The 18527-nt window shown below is 39.4% G+C and overlaps 1 protein-coding gene across 8 annotated transcripts in view; it reads left to right on the forward strand.

Annotated features, from left to right (window-relative positions):
• The window catches only part of LOC134536550 (cytochrome P450 6k1-like), a 40988-nt gene extending 22613 nt beyond the window's left edge, over positions 1 to 18375 (forward strand). For 5 of the 8 annotated variants that reach the window (XM_063376289.1, XM_063376285.1, XM_063376290.1 and 2 more), the window contains exons 2-4: positions 439 to 6294; positions 6789 to 6929; positions 13122 to 18375. In XM_063376289.1, the coding sequence (XP_063232359.1) occupies positions 6861 to 6929; positions 13122 to 14813 (1761 nt within the window). In that variant the 5' untranslated portion in view covers positions 439 to 6294; positions 6789 to 6860 and the 3' untranslated portion in view covers positions 14814 to 18375. The remainder of the gene's footprint in view (positions 1 to 438; positions 6295 to 6788; positions 6930 to 13121) is intronic. The other 3 variants (XR_010075798.1, XR_010075799.1, XM_063376286.1) reach the window with 2 other exon arrangements.
• Positions 18376 to 18527: the final 152 nt, after the last annotated feature.

Here is an 18527-nt window from a genome sequence, read left to right on the forward strand (position 1 = left end):
TGATTTTGCTGCCATGGGAATTATTGTTGTGCAGTAAATTATGAAGCAAGCGAGAGTTGGTATTAGCAGAAGATTTCAATTACAGTTATCACTCTATTTTTGCCACTCCTTTTGGATCTGTTCCTCCTCTGCAACGTCCAAGAATGGTAAATCTGTGACCTGATGTTTTCGAAGTTTTTAGATATGCTAAACCCCTTGTAATTTCAATTTTTTCTTTGGCCATTCACATACTGAGTAAATTCATCTGCATTTATAATTATTGTAATAGTGAGTTTAGAAAATTTGTCATAATGCATCCCGTGTGATATCAGCCCTTAAAATATAACGTAAAAGCAACAAAATACCAAAATAAATGTTTGTAGTATAGGCACTGATTCCCTGTAACAAAACAATATTTATTTCATGTGAAACTCATTTACCTTCAAAAATTTGTTTCAGGGGTGGTTCGTTTCCATTATCCGTCTGCTACCGAGACTGAAGTGTCCATCATTATTTCTAATTGGTTAAAACATGCGAAGAAGAGATGTAGCTAGTGTTGTAAATGAAAAAAAGCATGTGTTTTTTTCTCTAAAAATAAATGTTTTTTGTTTTTTTAGAAAAAACTTTGTCCCTAGTTTTTTTCCCCCCACTTTTCAGGTTTTTTTAAATTATTTTATATACTGTATCTCATACTTTACAGTTAATCTTTATTGTGAAAAAAATACTTTTTTTTGTTTTTTGTAAAATAAAACAGGTTTTTTATAGAAAAAATGCTTAAAAAAACATTTTTTTTATAAACTCTACATGTAGCACTCTTAATAAGTAAGTATATTTTGTTTAGTGTTTATTTGTGATATGGACCTCCAGTCATCATCATAAGTTCAGGGTACCTATTAACTGGGAAACCAGTCGGTCAAATATTATTTAAAAATTATGGCTTGGGCTTGTACCCTCAAATACGTGTCGTTAGAAAAATTGTTAAATGTCAACATGCTGCCAATTTTTGATATTTTGAATTATATTAATTTGTTTTCAACTGCTTTGAATACTATGTAAATAATATCCACTTTTTTTTTATTTCATTCAATAGACCGTACATAATGGTATAGAATATGTCAAAATAAAATTACAAATAAACATAAATACAAACACACAAACAGGTACAAGAACAGTATTAAAAGCATTACAATATTAAAATAATATAACAGCTGCACTTCCATGAATAAGCACCTATTTAGATAATATTATATATAAAAGAAAAGTAATAGATAAAAACAAAATTACGAAGCTACCTCCTGTTCATAATCATCTATATTATAAAAAGCCTTATGTGATAAATAAAGAAATAATTCCTTTTTAAATAAATTATATTGGTCCATATTTTTTAGAACTGATGGTAATTTATTGAATAATCTAATACCAACATTTCTAACTGACTGTAAAGTTTGTTTTTCTTATGAACCCTTTGCAGATGAAAATCTGCATTAATTCACGTGAAATGCTCATGAATATTAGTATTTTTTATATAAATTAATTTGTTTTTATGAATAAACAATAATACTTTGTAAATATAAATACAGGGCAGTAAGAAGACCTAAGGATTTATAAATATTACGACAACTGTCCAAACGTTTCATGTGGAGTATAATTCTGATTAATTTTTTTTGTATAATAAAAACTGATTGTAGATGATGTCTATTACTACCCCAATACATAATTCCATATCTGATTAAAGAATAAACATAGCCAAAGTAGGCAGACCATAGGCATTGTTTGGTAGTTATATGAGAAAGTACTTTAAACATATAACACATACTGTTTAATTTATTTAGCAAACCAAACGTATGTTTGTCCCATGATAAAAATTCATCAATCTCAAGTCCAAGGAATCGTGAAAGTGCCACAAAATTTAAGTTAGTATTTTAACAGAGTATTTGGTTTATTTGATTTTAATTTAGAGGAAAAAATAAATAAAATTTGTTTTACCATAATTCAGTAGCAGTTTATTATTTGTAAACCAAGAGTTTAATGTATGTAGTGTATTCATAACCAGAGCATCAAGTTTAGAAGCTGGATTGGCTTTAACCAGTACATTAGTATCATCTGCAAAAGAAATGATAGGAATATCGGTAAAATGATAACTTAGATCATTTACATGGACCAGAAAAAGAAGTGGCCCTAAAATGCTTCCTTGAGGAACTCCTACATTCATAAGTTTAGGTAGGGAATTATAAGACTCTAATATATTGTTACTATTGACTCTAGTAACTTGAACTATCTGCATTCTGTTTGTGAGATAAGACTTCAACAATTTATTGACTACACCTCTAATTACCAAATTATATAATTTATCAATAAGTAATTTATGATCTACTGTGTCGAAAGCTTTGGACAGATCAAGAAAAATACCGACGACATCCTCTGATCTGTCCTTGCGTTACTTGTTTAAGTGATTTTGAGTTGTAATTTGTAAAAGAAAAAATAATGAAAAAGTCATATTTGTGAAAATATTTAATTATCATGTTACATTCTCTTCACACTTTTTAAGGTTACTTAGCACCCAATGTTTTCAATTAATTTGTGTCATGGAGTGTACTAATACTTTAAGTTTCAGTGTGAAATTGTTTTTTGACGTTTGCCAATTTAATTGAAATGGTATTTAATAACAAAAAAACCACGCATTTTGCAATTACTGATGCTTACAGCTGACTAAATTTGGAAAATGTAATTAAATTCAACTGTATTGGTTTGGGGGGGGGGGGGGGTTGTTAAAATCAGTGTATAACTATTTTAAATGAGTATCAATTTTTGAGATGTCATTCTTAGGCACTGTAAGAACACTTACAATATGTGCTTTTTAAGCAATTTTCATGCCTCAATGTAGAGAATACCACTGGCAGGAAAAAAAAATATTTTTTCCCTGAGACAATTGGTATGTTTGTACATAATCAACCTCCACCAACTGATATTGAATCCATGTTCCCATGGCCACGTAGATTCTACGACTTCCAATAGACATAGCATCAACGTCGCCTAGCCGACGTGGTATCCACGGCCTCAACCTAACGTACAATCAACCTCCACCAACTGACATTGAATTCACGTCCACATGGCCACGTAGATTCTACGACTTCCAATAGACATTTCATCAACGTCGCCCAACCAACGTGGTATCCACGTCCTCCGATCGACGTAGAATTAACGTCCATCTGGTGACGTCGCCTGTCGCGGACATTTCGATGTTCTTTCTACGTTGATAAAACGTTGAATATACGTGTAATAGATGATGATTTAACGTCAGCAGGTTTCCTAAACAACGTATATTTCACGTTTTTTCTACGTCACTGTGCTGTATGGGTTAGGTTAGGTTAGACTAGGCTAGGCTAGCCTAGGTTAGGTTAGGTTAGGTTAGGTTGGGTTGTGGTATTTCGGCGTTAAGATACATTTAAGAAACACACACAAATTCATTCAGTAGTTTTTCATTTGGCTCCTGTGCCCCCCCCCCCCCCCCCCGCCCCCCCCAACCCTCTTCCACGCAGCAACATTTTTCGGCGTTACTGTATTTTAGCGTTGTGGTACACAGCAGTTTTCTAGCTGTCGGCGTTGCGGTCAATGTGGCATTCGACATTATGGTATATGTTCGGCGCTGTGGTATTTCAGCGTTGTGGTAACGACCCCTTACGAGGCCCTACTGTGGCAACTAAAACCGAGAGGTTTCTAGGGACGCGACACTCGCATCCACTGATGCATCTCCACATCCAGTATCTTCGGAACACTGTTTTTTTTTTTCCTTATATATAATATCACTTTAGATTTTTTTATAATAAGATCTGTTTAAAAGTCATAAGCATAAATGGTAAATCAATACAGACAAATAAAAACATTAATAAAAATTACCGAAAAGCAAACTTAAAACTTACAGGGGTATTTTAATCTCGTATTTTTTTATTGTTTAAGTTTCATATCAAATTTTTTTAATTTTAATCGCTTAAATTTATAACAACGTGTGGTGATATTGGTTTTAACCTCTTAGCAACCTCTTTGCATGAACATTGTTTAACCTTCAATATTACCTCTTATTCAAATCTATGTATTAATTCATGTAAATATCTAAGTCATGTTTTGTGCTTAATAAAGCCTTAGTTTCTGAAGATAAGGTTTATTATGTCAATTTATTAAGCACATTCTATCAATAAACATTTAATACAAACAATGGACAAGTATTTCAAGCCCGAGAGATTTGAAGCAGATCACACTACTGGGAAAAGCTCCTCACAATGGAATCACTGGAAGAAAACATTCGAAGTCTTCACAGCATCAATCAAGGCTTCTGAAGCTGATAAGCTGTTACTACTCTACAATCACGTGAGTCACAGTATATACGAACTTATTAGCGAATGTACTTCTTATGTGTCTGCAATCGAAAATCTAGATTCACTCTTTATTAAACCTAAGAATGAAATATTTTCAAGGCATAAACTAATGAGCCGACATCAGCAACCTGATGAAAGTGTAAATCAATTCTTACAATCTTTGCGTCTCCTTAGCTCTGACTGCGAGTTCACAGATGTTAAAGCAGCGGCTTATAGGGAAGCCTACATTTCACAAAGGGTTGAGGACCAACCCGAACATGCCCGAAGACTTCACCTTCGGCCAACTTCTGGACTTTGTTTTTCTTTTAACAAAATGCGCGGGAATTATGGTGGTGATGGAGTTGGAGTTAAAAGGAAACATGGCACAGAAAAGCGGTGGAATTGAAGATTTGTTCACTGAATGTTTGGAAAATCAAAGGGATTATTTAGTTGGTTTTGTAGACACAGAACGTGAATTTGAAACTTTTAAGGACCGATTGCTACAATTAGGTCACTCGTTCAGTGTGCGTAGTAGTGTCAACAATGCCACAGCAGGTAATGATAATTTTCACTAACACTATATTAGTAAAAAAAGGAAGTTTGTATGTATTTCGTTTGTATAGATTCTCTCGGAAGGGCCCTGTTGCACCTCTAATTTTTTTTCTTATTAGATTTTTTACTTCGTTTGTTTTGTAGTGATTTTCGATCATTTTTTCCTAACAGTCTCCAAAGCAACATCTATTTGGTTAGGATTGGATTTCTTTACATTTATCATAGCTCAAATTTTTTTTATAAATTAATTTGTAATTATGTAATTACTGTCCTTTTTTGTTTGAGGTGCAGCAGTGGGGTACACACGAAGAGGGGCATGTATAATGAGCAGTGTGTGTGTTTGGTTGTAAACTGTTGTAGCGAAGCTAGTTTTAAATATAGTTTATTGGAAAGGGGTTATGGCATATATGAAGTGTGTTTACCGTGAACTACGTTCAAATATTATTGTTCACATTTCATTGCCTATTGTTGGCATTATAACATATTAAAATTTATATAATAATATTTTACATGCACCGTGAATACTATGCAAAATAAAATTTTTGGGGAGAAGAAGAACATAATACAAATGAGATAATGATTACTGCATGAAATTAACACACTAGTTTCATTTTATTTTGTCCAGTAAATACAGTATATGTTTTGCACATCACCGTATTGGACATGTCTATACAATTATTTTACAATTTCTTTACAACAAATAATTAATTTTTACATTATGAAAACAAATTACAAATTGACATTATAAATAACAAATTTATAAAATAACACAAAAATACTAATATTTAAAACACTTCTTGCTAAAAATTATAAAATAATCATCTCATAATCTATATAAATTAACTGGCATAAAATTCTTGTAATGAATAAAAAGAATGAGGTTTTAATAATTCCTTGAGTTTATATTTAAATTCTTTAGGTTTTGACTTGGAAAATCAACAGTAATTTGAGTTTAAAAATAATAGATTTAACTTTTATTATAATAAGTCATGGTGGTTCAACAGTACCTACCTAACATGTTGATCTAGTACTTGGGAGGATCTGAGGTGAGATGATCCCTGTTTGATAATTATGAGTTTGGTTAGATACTCAAAATTACTGCAAGAAAAGTTGGTACGTTTGTGGCCAATTCTTTCCGTAAATTCTTGGACTTGAATTTTAAATGAATGTTAAATGATTGTGAACAAATTTATACTGTATCTTTCAAAAGTGCATGGTGAATTTATTCTATACCTTCTTTTTTATTTTGCAGATCACAAGAAGCTTTACTTTCAGTATCAGCAGGGAAAGTTGATTAATAGCCCAAATATTGATTTTTTTTGGTTTACCATTCAGCATAGAAAAAATTGTCTACTTGGAGTGTGGTCAAGGCCACAATTATCAGCAGTCTAAAGAGACTGTTGATCCACTGGTAAGTTGTATAACTATGTGCGTATGAAGCTGCTGTTTTATGCAGCAAATATTCTATTAATTTAAGTGCATTCCAGTTAGTCTGAGTACTTGATGTCATGCTTTTTTTTTTTTTTTCCCTCTCTCTTTCTCTTCAGTGAATAAGCTTCTAAAATATAAAACTGAGAGATGTATAAAAACACTATCTTCCGGTTCTATCGTTAGCTGTTAAATACTTGAAAATGTCATGGAAGTTAAATCCAAAATGTTATGATTAGTTAGAATGCATTTTATATGTTACTTTTAAATTCTGTACTTTTCTTTATGGGACTGATACATTGTTATCATTTTTCAAGGGGAGGATATCTAACAAAGTTATACAACTCATTGTCACTATGACTGTAACATCATTCACCCATCACCTCTTTACATCAGAAATAGTATTTTGTTAAGTTTAAATTGATAAATTTGCTTCTTGTAATTTGCTTTTTTTTTTTTTTTTTTTTTTTTATATAGCCTGATCATCCACTCTTGAAGAAAAAAAAATTTTTGATTCAAAATTCAAAAAAAATTGGATGTCAAGCGAGAATGAATGTAAGATGTATAAGGGTTTATCCAGATTTTACCTCGCCAAATTCGAAGAGGAAAAAGTGTGCTGTAAGTTCAATACCTGAGACAGATACTTATTTCCTAATATCTTTTTCGTGGTTTCATAATGATATGACAGTGAAGAGATTATTTAAAAAATCCTGCATTGTTTAAGTGGTTTGTAGTTTTACTGTCACAGGCAGCAGATACTATGTTAACAGGTTTACATGTAGAACTTCATTTAAATTACATTCTTTCGTGCAAAGAATATTGAATGAAGGAATTTTACATTTGCAATTGGCAGACAATGTAAGACATCAGAAATACCTATATCACAACAATTTTTGCAGAAAACTCAGCTAATCCGTAAAATTAAATCATATATTACGTTGTTTCTAACACCTCCATCCTTTTCTTATTAAAAAGCCGAATCATCTCCACAAATCATAATTTTTATGTAAGTAGTCCATATCCAAATAATTTGAAGTTCTCTGCAACACGGAGATCACATAAAAGCTTTAAGCTTTTCTGAGCACAATCATAATGAATATAATTTTATACAAAATTTATGTCTGTCATGGATACTTCAGGTGTAAGATATTTTGAAATGAGTGTGAATAGGTATTGATAAGTATAATAGCAAATGTGTATATATAACCTAATTAATTTGTTAAATGTTTTGTGTAGTGCAGAACATGATAAAACTATAAGCTGAGACTGTGCAAATCATCTGTCTGTCATTATTGCCGTGGTCAAACTTCACAAAACCATTTTTGAATGCTTTAGAATGCCTCAAATATTTAATAATGACATTTTAGTGTTGATAAAAAATATAAATATTGAGCACTTGTACATATTTTGGGATAAATAATTCAGGTTTTTCCTGTTTTAGCAAAGGTTGTTTACTACTTGTTCATTATATACAAACTAATATCACGTTTCCTGGTTCTGTATTCATTGCCACAACTAACTGAGGAAGTAAAAGTCAGTTCACGGAGAATGTATTAACTTATTTGTGCTCATATGTCATCACAATAACTCTTTAAAATAGTAACTAGTAATTATACCATTCATTAACTTTTAATCAGTCTTTTGCTTTAAATAATTCTTGCTAGTTATCACAATTAATGGTTTTACATTGAGGGCTGATCGCGCATTGCCGGTGATTTCGAGATGTTAACTACGGGCGCCACCACGTGGAAGGGCACGTGGACCCGGCGGAGTCTCTCACTCAGGGCGTGACGTAGCCCAAGTGGGGACGAGTTACCAGCCCTTTCTATCCTAGCTACCCAGACCTGGCCCGCTCTAGGCGTCGGGCACGCCACACTCCTAGACTCACTCACCACGTGATTAAATAAGTACTCACTTTATATTTATTCTCCAGATTTAATTTCACTAACACGTCTCTCTACACGCCCGTTACACGTTACACATTACACGGTTAAAAAAGCCTGAGGCACGAATCGGTTTAGGTGAAGGCATGGTCCACACACGTGGCCATGCTGCAAAGTTTACTTATTACACGGTGATGAAAGAAACTCGACTGAGACAATTAATTAATTAAACAGTCCGCTGACCGAGAGCTGCCCCGAGGATGACGAGCGAAAGAGATTCAGAAATACTTAACGAGACAGAATTACTTGGTCAGTGCAGAACAAAGGTTGAAGTCCCCGGGGTGCTGGCGCGTCTGCTCTCGGTCAGTGATGAAGATCGACTGGGCTGAGCTCATCGCTCGCAGGTGGCAACATGGCGCCCTTCGCGCCAACACAATTACCGTTACTATATTCTACGATTCCGTGCCCCGGCGAAAGTTGAGTAAATTACAGATAAACATTAAAAATATATAAAAATTACTGACAATGGAAAGTTCGTTACTATTTACTTATTTAATGACAATTTATGTAAAAGCATTCCTACCCTCGTCCAAGTCCGTGCCTGTTCGGGTCCGCCCGGGCAACGTCTATAGTTATTTAAGGTAACCTATTTAAATTAAAGAAAACACAAGTAAATTGCACAACACTGGGGCAAAGACGAATGAAAACAAAAAGGGTTTACAAATAATATTAAAACGTAGCAAATTAGGGGTGCGGCGCACTGCAGCTAAGCGCCCTCTTGCCGGGCTAGACACACACGCACACACGCACGCACGAGCGGGAGGTTTGAATATAGATGGTGGTTGGGCGGTGTCGTATCGGGCTCAAAGGGGCCGCAGGCCCGGACGACGTCAATTGCCCCCTCCGAAAGTAGGCCGATATGACAGCGCCGTTTGACAGATGGTTGGGGGGCGTTGCCTGTGGTGTTTACGTCGCGCACTCCCACGTGGCAATGTTGATGTTTATGTTTGTGCGGGCAGGTGGCAATGTTGACATGACGGACGGACAAGCAATGTTTACACGATGGAAGGGCGAGCAATGTTTACATGATGGCGGCGAGCAATGTTTACAAAATGACAGTTGAGCAATATTTACACTATGGAGGACGATACACACGGACAGAATGGGCGCTGGCTGACTAACCTTGTGGGTGGTGACCCACCAGTTGTCCCGAGCCCCAAATCTGCGTCAGCTGCGGCTGCGGCGGCTGCTGCGTGTGATAGCGTGGCGGTGGCCAGGGCGCTGGCCGGCAGGGACGGCGGCGGCCAAGGTCAGGCGGCTCGTGGCAGGCGGGCAGCAAGCGCGGGCGGCGCTCGGCACGGCCCGGCTCAGCCTCGCCGACAGGCGGGCGCTTCGCGGCCCGTCGTGACAGACGGGTGACAGGTGTCGAAGTCCGGGTGGTGGTCACGTTCGGTGGTGGGACGGTCGGGCGTCCCGGCGTCGTGGCGTCGACCTGCATCGCGACAGGCGGATGTAGGGAGCTCAGGCGACTCTTCACGGTGCGGCGTCCCAATGTTGCCAACTTGCGACATTTGGGTGGCGTCTCGTGCGGCAGGGCACTTGACCGGTGTTCCGGTACTGCGGCGATCGGCGTCGGAATCGGGCGTCGTGGCGCCTCGGTCGATTCTGGCGTCCTGTCAGGTGGGCATGTAGGCGGCGTCAGCGTCGGCGTCGCGCGCGTCCGTCTCACTCGGGCAGGTACAACCGGCTGTGCTTCGAAGCCAGGCGGGCACAGCGGGGCAAATCCGGGTGGGCACAGAGGAGCGAACCCAGGCGGCGGGGCGGCGCTCAGGCGTCTCGGCGTCAGGGCCCTGGACATCGTGTCGCAAAGCGTCCTGTTTGCGACTGCGCACTCTGGTGGCGGTGACGACGGCATGATGACGTCGAAGCCAGGTGGTGGCGACATGGTGACACGAAGCGTCGGCGTCGAGTCTGGTGGCGTCCGTGGCGAGTCGTGTGGCGGAGACGAGGCGGGTTTCGCCGGAAATGACCTTGGTGGCGTCGGGACGGCGGTTCGGTGCGGTGGCGAGGTCATTCCGGCGTCGGGAGGTGTCTCCGACACGAGGCGGGTGCTGGACGGCGTCGCAGACTGCGGCGGGACGGTCGTCGTCGTGCGTCGCTCGGTTGGCTTCGGCGAGTCAAGCGTCATCATAGTCGGGATGAGTGGCGTCAGGTCGGCGAAACGAGGTCTTGCTGGCGAGGATGCGCTAGGACCAGCGTCGGGAGACGTCAGGTCGACGAGAGGTGCCGGGGTTGGCGGCTCCAGGACAGGAGGTGGCGGAAGCGGAATTGTCGGCGTCGGGACGGCGAGCGTCGGCGTCGGGATAAGTGGCGTCGGGTCGACGAAACGCAGTGTGGCAGGCGGCGGCGGGATCGGACTTGTGTCGGGAGACGTCAAGTCGATGAGCGTCGGCACGGCGGGCGTCGGGACGGCGGCCGTCGGCGTCGGGACGACGGGCGTGGGCGTCAGGACGACGGGCGTCTTTGTCAGAGCGGTAGGCGTCGGTAACGTAACACGTGGCGGTGCGGGTGACGTCAGGACGTACCTTCGTGGTGCTGGGGTCGGCGTCGTGCGTGAGGAGTCGGCTTGGTGCGGCGGTGACGTTCCGGCAACGGGCGGCGTCCTTGGCACGGGCTGCGTCGGCGAGTCGAGCAGCGTCTTTTCCGGCGTGGTTGGCGTCGGCGTGAGCGGAGTCGTTTTCGGCGTGGTTGGCGTCGGCGTGAGCGGCGTCTTTTTCGGCGTGAGTGGTGTCGGCGTGATCGGAGTCGGTGTCGGCGTGAGCGGCGTCGGCGTTTCGGGAAGCGTCGAGGCGTGTCGTGGAGGATTTTCCAGCGTCTCTGCCTCGTACTGCGCCTGGGTGGCTAGGTAGGCAGTGCACCGTGCGCACGTGAAGGTAAAAAACTTGCGCAGTACGGTCCATTCACGTTCGCCGATACAGCCACGATGCCACAGGCCGGCACATTCCTGGCAGCGGTATCCCTCGCTACTACCTCCGGGACACGACCTAGCTCCACATTTCGTCACGCCGTGTATGCGGTACTCCGTACAGTAGCCACACTCGTATCCGGCGGCGGTCCTGCCATGCAAGTCCCAACTCGGGCGGGGAAAGTAACACCCGATACACTCGTCCGGATACGGATACATGTCTACGCACGTGGTACTCTGCACACGAACAGTCCTCACGAACACATCAGCACTGTGTTACTTACTGCGCTCGGAGTCCGTTGTTTGTGCGCGGATTCCTGGAAGCGTGCGCTTGGCTGATCACGTGGCCGGCGCGCCAGAGTCCCGCTATGCGCTCCGCGCGAACAATAGTTCCGGCGCGAACTTTAGTTCCGCGCGCTCCGCGTAACAACCGCCTATCTCACACGCTCGTACAGGTCTGGTTTTCGCGGAAGATGTAACTCGCCCCACGTTGGGCGCCATTTGAGGGCTGATCGCGCATTGCCGGTGATTTCGAGATGTTAACTACGGGCGCCACCACGTGGAAGGGCACGTGGACCCGGCGGAGTCTCTCACTCAGGGCGTGACGTAGCCCAAGTGGGGACGAGTTACCAGCCCTTTCTATCCTAGCTACCCAGACCTGGCCCGCTCTAGGCGTCGGGCACGCCACACTCCTAGACTCACTCACCACGTGATTAAATAAGTACTCACTTTATATTTATTCTCCAGATTTAATTTCACTAACACGTCTCTCTACACGCCCGTTACACGTTACACATTACACGGTTAAAAAAGCCTGAGGCACGAATCGGTTTAGGTGAAGGCATGGTCCACACACGTGGCCATGCTGCAAAGTTTACTTATTACACGGTGATGAAAGAAACTCGACTGAGACAATTAATTAATTAAACAGTCCGCTGACCGAGAGCTGCCCCGAGGATGACGAGCGAAAGAGATTCAGAAATACTTAACGAGACAGAATTACTTGGTCAGTGCAGAACAAAGGTTGAAGTCCCCGGGGTGCTGGCGCGTCTGCTCTCGGTCAGTGATGAAGATCGACTGGGCTGAGCTCATCGCTCGCAGGTGGCAACATGGCGCCCTTCGCGCCAACACAATTACCGTTACTATATTCTACGATTCCGTGCCCCGGCGAAAGTTGAGTAAATTACAGATAAACATTAAAAATATATAAAAATTACTGACAATGGAAAGTTCGTTACTATTTACTTATTTAATGACAATTTATGTAAAAGCATTCCTACCCTCGTCCAAGTCCGTGCCTGTTCGGGTCCGCCCGGGCAACGTCTATAGTTATTTAAGGTAACCTATTTAAATTAAAGAAAACACAAGTAAATTGCACAACACTGGGGCAAAGACGAATGAAAACAAAAAGGGTTTACAAATAATATTAAAACGTAGCAAATTAGGGGTGCGGCGCACTGCAGCTAAGCGCCCTCTTGCCGGGCTAGACACACACGCACACACGCACGCACGAGCGGGAGGTTTGAATATAGATGGTGGTTGGGCGGTGTCGTATCGGGCTCAAAGGGGCCGCAGGCCCGGACGACGTCAACATGTTGTGTTGAACAATGGAAATTCCACGATGTTTCAGAAATGATTGATTACTTGATTCCCTAGAGTAAGTCATCAAGTGTGCTGAAGAGATGACTTAAAAAACCTTGTCTCCTGTGTAAACAGGAACAAACCTTTAATCTACATATACTAATTACATCTGCCGAATAACAACAGCCAAATTGTTATCTTTTCAGCTGTATTTAACACTTCTGCAAAAGTACTATACATCAAAACTCAGCTGCTAAACCCACTTGTTATCTTGTGCAATTTATGGGTTTATAACTCTTTCCTCTGATTTTTACTTCCTCACTGAATACTCACATAAACACTTTTCAATGTATTTAACTGATATGGTTATACTGGTTTCAGGTCTTGAAGAATTTGCAGGAAGCCCTGAGGGAAAAAGTTCCAATTTCAAGTTACCTTAGGTTCTATGTAAAAATCAGCAAAGCAGAGAACCACAACCACACAACTACTTCTACTTATCTCTGCCAAAAAATTCATCCAGATCTTGTAACAGAAATCAAAAGACTTGTGGGTCAAGGCATTACAGCCACCAGGGATATTAAATTGCTACTTGAGGAATATGTGAGAAATAGATATTCTGGTGATGAAATGTCCAACAGGCTTAGTAAAACCTTTTACCCAGAAGATTCAGTAATTTATGCTCATGTTTACAGGGCAATATTTTCGCAGAAAAGAGACCAAATGGACCAAGAGGTACTACAGCAAACCATCAATGAATGGAAAATTCAAAATAGGGAGGACTGTTTTTTTTACAGACCGTATGAAGATGTTTCTGACAGTGATGTGTCACCATTATTGTTTTGTCACCAAACAAAGTGGCAACAGAAGTTACTGTTGCGGTATGGTAGTGTATGTTTATTAGATGCCACTTATAAGACGACAAAGTATGCTTTGCCACTCTTTTTTTTAGCAGTGAAGACCAATGTTGGCTACAGTGTTGTTGGTACTTTTGTAGTTCAGTCAGAAAGCACTGCATTAATTGCTGAAGCTTTGAATGTATTCAAGGAATGGCTTCCTGAATGGCAACCACAGTTCTGGATGACGGACTTCAGTGAGATGGAAATAGTAGCAATTGAAAAGACCTTCCCTCGAAACACAGTGTACTTATGTGCGTTCCACAGAGAGCAAGCCTGGTTGAGGTGGGTCAGGAAGAGTGGTAATGTAACATCTGGTAATTCAGAAGAGATTTTAAGTATGTGGCGTGCTATTGAAGCTTCAAGAGACAAACACGAGTTTGACCTTAATCTAGAAGTAATGAATAGTAGTGACATCATGCAACAAAACCCTAAAGCATCTGACTATTTTGCTACCCACTGGCTAGCTCACAAACACAGGTGGGTACAGGCCTTCAGTGAAAAAGACTTTGTTACAATTATTCACACCAATAATGGAATTGAAAGTCAAAATAAAGTGTTAAAGCATTCATATCTTTGTCACAATTCTGATAAATCCCTCACAGGAATGCTCAAGACAGTTATAAACAACTATTTACCTGATATGTACCGAAAATACTGCTATAAGAATTCTACTGTAAAGATGTTTAATCCAGAGATACCCTCATATTTGATAAACCGACCACAGAACTTTATAAGACATGTGCTCACCAGGATAAGTGCTGCTCGATCAGATATTTGCAAGGAATCCATTACAGAAATTTCTAAGGGGAGTTTTAAAGTTCAGAGTTCATCAGATAAAAAAAAATTTTACTGTGTTAATTTTGATAGTGCTACGTGCAGTTGCATTGACTTCATGAATTTTAGATTTCCTTGCAAACATATGTGTGCAATTTTTGAATTCTTCCCTGCCTGGAGTTTTCTCCAGCTGAACTCTGCATATATTAACAGTCCTTACATTACACTGGATTCAGATAATAATTTTTGCACTACAACATACAACATAAATCCTTCCTCCACAGCAACAGCACACACTGAAAACAATTGGACGGAAGAAACTGAAAAAAATTGTACTTCCACGTTGACCAAAGATTCCAGTGATGAAAGTTCTAGCATATCAGCATTGCAAAGGGAATTCTGAATGTTCAACAAAATGTTAATTGAATTGTCTTATGTTTGTAAAGACAAAAGTTTTTTTTCGGGAAACACTGAGATTCTACGAAAAATGCATGTAGAAATGGAAGGAAAAATAAAACGTGTATCTGGGTTGCCCCTCCTAGAGTCAAGTAATTTGAAAAGCATTGTTTCAAAAAAAATAAAAAATAAATACAAGATGTTGCCTTTGCGTAAAAAGCGTAGGACCAGGGTAGGAACTGCAGTAGGAATTCCAACAAACCTTTAAAAAAAAAGTCATGACATAGTTTGGTGAATGTAATGTGACTTGCAACAAACTGAGGAACTAATACCTATAAATTTTGATCAAGCAGAAGTTTTATAATGATTCAGTTTATTTTACACAACATTATTTTTCACCATGTCAGAAGGCTTATAGGAAGACTGCTTAAAAACTTATATTAAAAACACATGTGTTCAAGATTTGGACGAGAGACCACATGATTTTAAGTCAAGAATCCTGACCTCTATACCAATGGGACTGGCTTCAGTAAGTCAGCGAAGAAAAAAATTATGTGACTATAAAAATATTTTCTTGGACAATGTAACATTGCAGGACCCTGCCCTCCTAGCTAAACATTTTTCTTTTAAACTATTTTCATGAATGTAAACATTTCTTAAAAAGTCTTTCTAATGATATTTTACCGTTTATGTATGTTAGAGTTGATATTTAGAATTGTTATGTGTTTTTAAAGAAGGTATTTTGTATTTTAACAGACATTTTAAATCATCAGTATTTTTTATGTCATTATTCACAAAGAAGTCACTGTACTAGATTTTTGCCTGTTTAGGCCTACTTTTTCAGGTTTTTATAAATAATGAGTTTAATTTGGTAAAGTAATTTGTATTATAATTGCTGTTGGTAATGTTCATTAACGTGTGGAATGATTCTAGAACACAGGACTATGTCTGGTGTGATGGCTAGAAAGAGAGGCATGAGAGGCCTGTAAGTGGGAGTGAGAAAGAAACAGTGCTTCCCCGCTGAGATAAAAGCTGGGATTCCCCACTGGTCGTGGGAAATGTGTGATAACTGCTGTCTCACGGTGTGGGAGAGAGAACGAGAATGGGAGTCCCCGATTTTGGTGTGAAATTGAAAAGAGACCGATCAAGGGAAGCCCCGAGTTATGTGTGTACAGGGTTTTTCATGTATTGTAATTTGTTCTGTGATTGGCTTGTGATTTGTAGAGTGAATGAAGAGTTCGTGTGATTGGTCGGTGAGGTCATGTGACGTCTACTCCCTGCGTGGAGGAGACGTGTCATGAGTTCATCAGTAGTCGTCGGGCGATCGCTGCTAGGCGAGGCCGCGTTTCGGCGGCTCGCGGTTTTTCACCAGTTGCGGCTGCATTTGAGGCCCTACTGATGTTTGTATGATTACAGCTTACAGTAAGATTTTACTGAAGAACTAAATCAACGTTATTATTTTTTATTATTAATTTCTCATCACGCGAACTGCGAGCATTTCTCGATGGGCGAATGTTTGTGGAATGAGTGAGCAGCCTTTATTGAAAGTGTTTGGATTCGTCTGTGCATTCTATTTGAAAAATAAAACAACAAAATTACAATCGGCGTTGAAAATCTGTTTATTTTTGTATGTAAGAACCGTTACAACTCATACTTGTGTTTTAAGGTTTTGTACATACAATTGTTTATGTATTTCAAAAAAAATTTTGGTTTGGTGAGGAAAACAGGAATATTTGCAACTAGCAGAAAAGGTTTTGGTGGCCACTATTTCTGAGAGTTTACATTTGTACATGTACAACATGTAGGTACATTCCAACCAATAAGCTGGACTCTATGAGCACCTATATGGGCAAACTTGTATCAATCAAAATAGTTACCCATCACAAGTATGGTTCACACTATTATGACTTATTGAATTCAGTTCTAAATGTGTATGATATTATTTTACCATTAGGTATTTTTTGTGATCTATTCAAAGCCATTGTTATTTGTAATTAAATTTATACATACACACTGTTTGTAACTAGAATGATTGTCAAACTGTAAAGTTGTATAATTATTAACTGTGGAACTAATCAAGTAATTTGATACAAAAAAGTGATACAACCAATAGTTAGTTTTAAGACTAGAGTATAATTTATATAAGGTATATTACACAAAGTTGAGAGAAAGAAAGTATGTCTTCTATAAGAATTGTAGTTATTTTATTTCTGTACAGAAATTTTCTTTAGTGTATCTGTGTTTTAATATAATTATATTTCTCTTTGTATCTATAGCATGTTTCATCTGTTTTTCAAGGGAAATTCAAAATCAGCTCTATATATTTACAACTTTAAATTTTGCTTTTATTTCCGAGAGGGTGCCAGGCTAGCTTACACAGCTAACTGTTGCTATTGAGGGGTCATCGGCCTCAGCGTGGTTCACTAGGATCGTGGTGGTGGTTGAATTAATAACTAGATAAGTCGGATTACACTCCTCAGGCAGTATGGGTAGGTAAGAGGGCACTGGAAATCACCGTCAATTTGTTGTAGCATTTATTGGCATGCTACGAGTTGCGAGTTACACTATGCGTTATAGATTGTACTTTACCCTGACAATGGTTTCTGATTGTGCGTTACGTGCTTGCATTACATCTAACAACAGTGTTGTTGTATTTGCATGGAGTCGGCCATGCCCGTAAGTTTTTGAATTTTGACTCGAGTGGGCTCTGCGAGCCGTGAATCTACAAATACTTACTATGTTTGTTGTGACCGGCAGACATATGCACAGCTGCATGAAATTAAAATACTTTTCTCTGGAGTTGGCCAGTTCCATAAGTGTCGACTCTGCAACGTGGTCATGTGGCAGGGTTAAATTTAAGGCGGTCAGGAGCCTGACTCCGCAAAGATGACCCAGGGACGCATGGGTAACGAGTGAAAAAAGATTTAGAGGTGACAAAGTTTATAAAACATTTATCACAATATATCAAGATGTGTGTGAAAATGCTAGGTTTTAATATTGTGGTCATTCACAAAAAATTGATTTCATTATATTTGCGAGGTTCATACATATTGTGCAGATATGGTGCATGACTATTAAGTGAATTGTATGTATTATTTTGGAGTGTATGTCTCATACCCTGTCATGAACAAAACTCTTACTGGATACAAGGAATATTACATCTAACACTTTCATTAGTATTTATCAGTATGAACTAAACTTCAACTAACAACTGAATGTAATATACTGGCATACTGAATTTATTTAACCAGGCATTACACAAATTCTGTTGGCCAAAATATTAAACAATTACTTTTATACACAAATTACTACATTCTGTTTCTCACCATAAAAGTGATTGTCCATAAAGGTAGATACTGCGGTTGTTTAAAACAATAGCATGTTTTTTAGACTTCGGAGTGCCACTGGATGGTATAATGTAAAGCGGAAATATTACTGTGTAATCCCTGTGTCGGTAATGCTCAGTAGAAATACAGAAATGTATGAGACATTGTCACTAAAGAATATGTTTTTTTTAATGAAAATAAACATAAATATTTAACTATTTTTTGGGTCAATACAGTAATCTCTTTCCATTGTATTATTTGTTCCGTAACAGTCCTGTACAAAAAAAACCCTATCCATGTACCTTTCCTAATTGTTTGTCTGTTTACTTGATATGTTCCTACACTCTGGGTGAATGTATTATGAAAGCGATACCACATAAAAAATTACATGTTAC

This window comes from Bacillus rossius, chromosome 11 (assembly GCF_032445375.1).
Source record: "Bacillus rossius redtenbacheri isolate Brsri chromosome 11, Brsri_v3, whole genome shotgun sequence".
Classification (NCBI taxonomy): domain Eukaryota; kingdom Metazoa; phylum Arthropoda; class Insecta; order Phasmatodea; family Bacillidae; genus Bacillus; species Bacillus rossius.